The following is a 7,146-nucleotide window of genomic DNA, read 5'->3' as shown; positions in this document are numbered from 1 at the left end:
AAGGTGCTGGATTCCCATATGGCTGACCATGGTTCAAGTTCCAGACCCTAGTGGCTTGCTTTCTCACTTTCCTTTTCTCTCTCTGACTCTCTCTGGTCAAACTTAAAAAAAATAATAATAACAAATAAAATTAGATAAATAAATAATTCTTATTAAAAAAAAGAAGTTTGCATTAGTTTCTAAAATTTACAAATAGTGGTTTCCACTCTATCTTCACTTCAACAATCGGGCCTAATTCCCACACGGCAGTGGTTACTCAGAGCTGAACAGCAACTGTTTTAGATGGCTTCTGAGCTCTTAAATTCACAATGGGCCTCGTGGCTCCCTATGACACCTGCTTGCTACTCTGAAGTCAAGGGTCAGCTGCCATCGGCCTGAGCCTCCTTCCTTTACCAACGCTCTCTGCCTGGCCTTAGGAGGTATCTGTGTTGCAAAAGTGGTCATATAGGATTCCATGTCTCCCAGGGCCAGGTGTTCTCATCCACAGTCCCACACGGCCAGCACACCTGCCTCGTTTCTCCAGAGCCCTCACCTTGTGATGTCTTCTGTCAGCTGGGCAGGGTCTGGGGGGTAGAACTTGACTGTGAAGGCAAAATTCCAGGGGCTGCCTGAAAGGAGAAAAGGAGGCAGAGATCAGAGAAGCTCCATCATGCCAGTAGGTAGCTCAGATGTCATCCTACGGGCAATTTTTTAAAAGTCTTCTCATATCTCAGTACATTCCAATCAGGGATACTGGAACATTATTCCCACTTGACAGAAGAGGAAACTGAGGCTTAGGTTAAGAGAATTATGAGTGAGCAATGGAAGGAAGACAGAAAGAAAGAAAAACTAATGGCTGCATGCCCAGTACAGTGTTAATCACTTTATAAACAACACTTCGTTAAACCTCACAACCCCATGAGTAAGTCCTAGTTGTCATATCTTGAACATTTACTAAGTGCTGGACACTTTGCTTGCCAAAAACTATATGTACATGGATAGGAACTTAATTTTTATAGTCATCCTGAGGTCAACTTTCCTTTTTATAGATGAAGATAGTGAGAGGTAAGTCATTCTCCTCAGGTCATTCAGCTAGTTGGTAGTAGAGCACACGGATCCAAATTGGCCACCTGACCCCAAAGCCCAGGCTCTTGACTACAACTAACTCCTTAGAAAAAGCAGCCTCAAGGAGAAACAATCCCTATCTCAGGAATAAGAACAGTAATAAGAAAGAGTAATAGCTAATACATACTGGGTGCTCCATGTGCGGGCACTCTTCTGGCTGTTGTACATGGATAACTAATTTAAGCCTCATCACAACCCTAAAGGTAAATACTGTCATTACCCTCCTTTGCAGATGAGGAAACTGAGGAATGAGATAGTTTAATAACAAAAAAGGAGTGATATCGTCAGGATTCGAGCCCAGACAGTTTGGTTCTAGTGTCTATTAATTATCATACCAGACTGCCTCAGGGAAGCAAGAAGAAAACAGCTACTGAGCCCCTACTATGTGCTGGGTGCTGACGTATATGTCATTTAACTACTGCCCCCACCTCATGGGGCAGAGCTGACAATTTGCTTGTCAAGGAGAAGCAGGGGTCCAAAGAGGTGTTCCGGGTGTCCTACATGATGGGCACTGAGGTTTGGGGGGAACATACCCAACTCTGAAGCCCAGGACACAAGGACTCACAGTGTCACCCTTGATTGTCATGAACAGAAGGGGGCAAAAACTCATCCCTGAGGACTAGGATGAACAGCTGGAAGGCATAGGAGTAGGGACAGAGTCTGTGACTCTACTGGAGAAGCTACTTGCTAAGGACCAGACTACTCCCCCGTGACTTGAGGTGGCCACACAGAGCAAGTGCTCGACATGCTTGGGCTGTGCTGTCAGGGCTGCACGAATTGGGAACTGACTCCTTGCTCTGGGGAGGGATGCTGAGTCCTGACAACTCGGTCCAGCCATCTTTCTTTTTCAAGCTCCTGGTCCTTACCAAACCCTGCACACTCAGCTGGCTGTATGCGTTCCAATTCCTTCCAGCATGAGACACAGGCCTCCCAGCTGGGCTGGGGCTCCTGGGGACAGCCTGACGCCCAGGCCTAGGACCTGTCAGCTCTAGAGAAGCATGCTCTGTCTATGTGCCTGCCTCTTTGTCTTTAACTGACAGAAACCTACAGGAAGAATTCCTCGAGCCCCCCTTCCTACAGAGTCAGCTGGCATCCCTGGGCCCAGCTGCCTGCTGTCATGGCAACCAGCTCAGCCACAGTTTTCTAGCCAGGGGACCAGGGAGTCCAGAGAGACCAACCACAGCCAAGAGGAGGGGCCCTGGGTGGAGGCATCTCTGCCTCTGGACTCTAGTCCCCACCTACTGCAGCCGCCTTGCTGAGACCACCTACTTTCCCCTTCTGCCATTTGAAAGCTGTCCCACTCCTCTCAACATGCCATTTCTCTCTGGGCCAGAAAGGACAGGTTGTTAGCCTGCTTGTCTGCCTTCACCCCAGGCCTTGAGAAGGGCATAAGATGGTGTTGGAAGACCAGGGCTGAAGTCTTGGCTCAGTCAGCACTTGGCTCTATGGCCTTGGGTATATAATTGCCTCTCTCTGGGCCTCTGAGGAAAGGGTCATTGTGTACTGAAGTCTATACCAGGCCTGGACAGGGAGGTGGCTATTTCCAGGCCATTTGGTTTGTACCCTTGTCCTAGATGATGCTGCAGGTCTCTTCTAGAACTAACATCCTGAATGCCTTTATGACTCCTCTGTTGACTTGACTGGTCATCTACAAATCAATGGTCCCTAATGCCTGTCTTCCCCAAGAGCGGCCATGTGGAGCAAGTAAATTCCTGGATCTAAACACACTTTACAATGTAGTACATAGGGGCCCAACCCACTTCTGCCACATCCCAACCATGGCATCCACTCACTCCGGATCTGCTTCTTGATTTCCTTGGAAGGGTCCAGCCAATTCTGAAAGAGAAGATAGAGTTCTTGAGAGGGAAGATGGAGGAGAAGACTCAGATCAGGCTAGAAGATAGATACAGAAATATACTGAAATGGCTGGGTGACAGCCCCTGGTGGGGAATAGGGAATATCCTTTCCTGCCTGAGCTTTCTGGACCCTTTTCCATAGGACTGGGAAGTGAGGAGAATGAGGTCTAGTTCACCACTAGGCTTGGAACCCCAGGATAGGCCAAGGGGAGTCATGGTGACCAGGAAATAAAACCACAGTGGGACTGACAGGAAAGAGGAAACTCAAGACAGGAGTCTCTGGAGGGTGGGAGGAGGTGCTGAGGGAAGCACCTCAGTTTCCCCAGGCAAAGCAAGCAGTCATGTCATGGCTCTGCAGATCCCCATCTGGGGCTGACTTGTAGGTCACCAAATAAGGACTGGGGGTGGGAGGACAGAGACAGAGAACAAAGGTGAATAAGGGTGGCAAAACCCACAAGCGGAGGAGCCTGATGGAGATCTGAGCACTAACGAAAGCCATGGGATGTGGTGGGATTATGGGGGCCCAAGGGAAAAGACCTCCCACTATGGCAAGTCTCCCCAGCCCAGGTACCTTCTGGCTGTCAGCATCACAGAAGGTCAGGCCAAAGTAGTCCTTCTCCAGAAGGTTCAGGTGCTCACAGACCAGGTCGAACAGCACCTGGCCCCGGCCATGTTTCTGCAAGAAGAGTAGAGCTGCGACCAGGCTGGGACATGCCTCAGGGAGGGCAGGGAGGTGTCCCAGACAACTTGGAAACTCCTAAGAACTTTCAGCACCTGGATGAGATCTTAGCATTCCTGTCACCCAACCTGGCTCTGCTCTCTGAGTCCTAAGAGATCTTGGGGTGACCCAATGCCCAGCTTATCAACAGCCTTCTTCCAAGCCCTGCTGGGGTCTTTTTAAACTGAGGACTTGTTTGGGACAAAACTGAAGAGGAAGAGTGGGGGAGGGGCCTGATTTCCCTATCCTTTATAGTGATTAAGAGAAGCAGAGGATGGGATTAGCAGATGGCATAAGGGTTATGTAGCTGGACTTCCATGTAGTTGACCGCAGTTTGAATCTCAGACCCAACAACTTAAAACTCAGGCCAGGTGCCTGTGCACACATGCCCAGAACCTGAGAGGAGAAGAGATTGTGGTATGGCCATCCCTCTTGGAGGGTGATTTCTCACTTTTTGTCTCTCTGGTTAACCACATGCACCCTATAGCAAAAATCTCTCTTAAAAAATAAAAAAAGAAGGACCAGGAGTTAGTGTAATGGCTATGTTGCTGGACTCCCATGTAGTCAGCGTGGTTCATGTCCCAGACCCGGTGGCTTAAATCTCATGCCAGGTGCGTGTGCGTGCGTGCCCAAGATCCTGAGAGGAGAATGGAGGAGAAGGAATTGCGGCGTGGCCATACCCTCTGGGGTGTGATTTCTCACTTTCTGTCTCTATGTCTCTCTCTGTCCGGCGAGTGCAAGTGCCCTATAGCAAAAACCTCTCCTAAATAAATAAATAAAAATAAAGAAAGAAAGAAAGAAAGGCAAGCAGAAAATTGGGGGACCAGCAGATGGTTACATTATTGGACTCCAGCATAGTTGACCACAGTTCAAGTCCCAGACCTGTTGGCTTAAAACTCATGCCAGGCATGTGTACATGCATGTCATGCATGTCCAAAATCCCAAGAAGAGAATGGAGGAGAAGGGATTGCAGTGTGGCCATACACCCCCGCCCTGGGAGTGATTTCTTACTTTGTCTGTTTCTGGTGAGCATACACACCCTATAGCAAAAAAACTCTCTCTCAGTAAATAAATAAATAAATAAATAAATAAATAAATAAATAAATGCTGAAATCCTGAGAGGAGAATGGAGGAAGAGGGATTGTGGTGTAGCCATACCCCCCGGGGGTGATCACTTTCCCTCTCACTGTCTGTCACTCTCTAGTGAGCAAACACTCCCTATGGGAGAAAAAAAATGCAGCAGCAGCAGCAGCAGTAGAAGAAAACCACCAGAGGTCTTAAGCTTTGGGTATGACAAGAAGGAAGAAAAAAGTCACCTAAAATATGACAGAAGCAGGTAGGAGAGTAGGGGCAGGCCTGGTCACAGTGTGACTCTCCTTTACACCGACCTCCCTCACATGAAGTCTGGTGAAAGCAGGGCAACCACCCTGTACTGGGCAGCACTGAGGCTTTTTAAAGACTCACAGGGCCTGACTCAGTCTCCACTGGAAGAACTCTGTTAGAGCCACCCCCTGTCCCCAGCACTACTGGGCTTGGCCCTCCCTGAACCATAGTCCAGGCCTGAGGATTCACAAGGGTAAAGTGGGAACCTGGTTGGTACTCCAAGACCACAAATGTGATGAGGCAGAGGGAATGTGGGGCAGTCATCACCAAGGAGGCAGGGACTCCAGGGAGAGACCCTGAGGGTCTGGCAAAGACCCCAGGACCAAGCCTGACAAGGAATTAATGACCTGGAGGAGTCTGTCAGAGGGAGTGGACAGAGCCTTGATCAAACCTTCCACATACTTCTGGGTTGGCTGAAACAGCATGCTGGGTCCGTGGGGTAGGAAAGAACAGGCAGGAGCTAGTCCTTACTTTTCCCTCAGGAGTGGGGCGGGTATTCACTGAAACATTTCTATGAAAGAAATGCACATAAACACAAAACAAAACCCTGCAAAGAAGGGGGACTCAGTTCCCAGGGCTCAGAGTAAGTCACCTCCCTTAAAACCAGGCATAAGGAAGAAAGGAAGGTATTGCCCGTGAGTCCCAGTAGTAAGGCCACCCTCTGAACTCTTCCATCCACGAGGAGAAAGGCCAGGAACGTGCCCAATTGGGGTGGAGCCTTTTATGGAAGAAAGGCACAGAGGGGCAGGTGACAGCTCAGAATCAGGGTGTGAGTCTCAGATGGTGGTGTCCTTGCCAAGGTACAGCCACCCTGAGAAACCTTTCCTGTTGCCAGCCCTGTGCCTCATCTAGTTCTATCTGCAATTCTAACAGCCCTCTCCAGGCCTTTGTGCCACCATCTGTGCAAAGGAAGCTCAGGCCAAGTCATCTCTCCGGACCTGCAGTCGGGCCAGGGCTCCTCTGGTTTGGCCTAGGATGGCTCCATGGCCAGGAGACCGGGGGGCGGGGCGCAAGGCGTGGGGCTCCCTACCTCCACCTCACACTCGTACTCCGAGGCATCGAGTAGAGTGACTCGGCAGATGGCACTCTTATACTTCTTGGCAATCTTCTGGGGCGACTTCTGAGCTTTGCTGGGCGTGGTCCTCTCTGACAGGCCATCGGCCTCACTGTAGTCCTTCTCCTCCATCTCTAGGCTCTGAGGTCCAAATGAGGGAAGAAGGATTTGATCAGCGAGCTTGAAACCATGCAGAAGCAATAAGGAGGTGACTGAGGGTAAAGTGGACCCCAAAATAAGTGTCACAGTCCTCTGAGCCACGTGGGGTCACCAGGGTCTTTGGTTGGGGAGGGCAGAACTAGAGCTTCCGTGTGTAACAGTGTGGGCTCATATGGGTGGTCCCACCCCCTTCCTGCAGCCTACTGGACAGCTCTGCAGGTAAGAGAATCCCACCACGCCAAACCCTGTGGCCAGAGCTGTCCTGTCTCCCCAGAACACTGTGTGAGCTATCAAGGCATCTTTCTGGTCTGAGTCTAAAATGAACTGGGACCTGTGGACTCACTAATGAGGGACAGGAAGCCAGAGCCCTGCCTACTAGTCCTAACTGCCACTGATGCCTGCAGTGACCTTGGCCAGGGCCCTGCCCTCTCTGGGCCTCCTGTACATTAAGGAAGAGGTGAATTAGATGACTAGGTGAGTCCCTTGCAGCTTGAGGGCGATGAGGTTTGCTCCAGAGTCACACTTGCCAAGCTTAAACAGTCTCAGGAGTAAGAACTAAATATTGAAAGAATACAGGTTTTCGAAATCAGATCTAGATTTGACTTCCACCTCTGTCACTTGCTGGCAATGTGACCTTGGTAGCTCACCTCATCCTTTCCAAGTGAAAAACGGGGAAGTTAACAGCTACCCTCTTAGGTTTGGGATACTTAAGTATAAAAATGACCACGAGGCCCCAGCACAGTGCCCAGCATGTAACAGGTCATTGATGAATCTTGGTTTTCTTCTTTCTTCCCTACTGGGAACTCCCAGGGGCCCTAAGAACTGAACTGAAAGGACTGGCTGGGGAGGGGGGGGGAGGCCCCTGGCCTCAG

At 49.9% G+C, this 7,146-nt stretch overlaps 1 protein-coding gene across 1 annotated transcript in view; it reads right to left on the bottom strand.

Moving 5' to 3' along the window:
* Positions 1-7,146, bottom strand: part of EPB41L1 (erythrocyte membrane protein band 4.1 like 1) — a 186,781-nt gene that overhangs the window by 66,740 nt on the left and 112,895 nt on the right. Inside the window, exons 4-7 of the mRNA XM_014586146.2 lie at positions 6,092-6,267; positions 3,532-3,636; positions 2,898-2,940; positions 533-608 (exon numbers count right to left, since the gene is read on the bottom strand). Of these exons, the coding sequence (XP_014441632.1) occupies positions 533-608; positions 2,898-2,940; positions 3,532-3,636; positions 6,092-6,267 (400 nt within the window). The remainder of the gene's footprint in view (positions 1-532; positions 609-2,897; positions 2,941-3,531; positions 3,637-6,091; positions 6,268-7,146) is intronic.

This window comes from Tupaia chinensis, unplaced genomic scaffold, assembly GCF_000334495.1.
Source record: "Tupaia chinensis unplaced genomic scaffold, TupChi_1.0 Scaffold000115_1, whole genome shotgun sequence".
NCBI classification, from domain to species: Eukaryota; Metazoa; Chordata; class Mammalia; order Scandentia; family Tupaiidae; genus Tupaia; species Tupaia belangeri.
The sequence above is the reverse complement of the archived record's forward strand: the minus strand, read 5'-3'. Positions and strand labels throughout refer to the sequence as shown.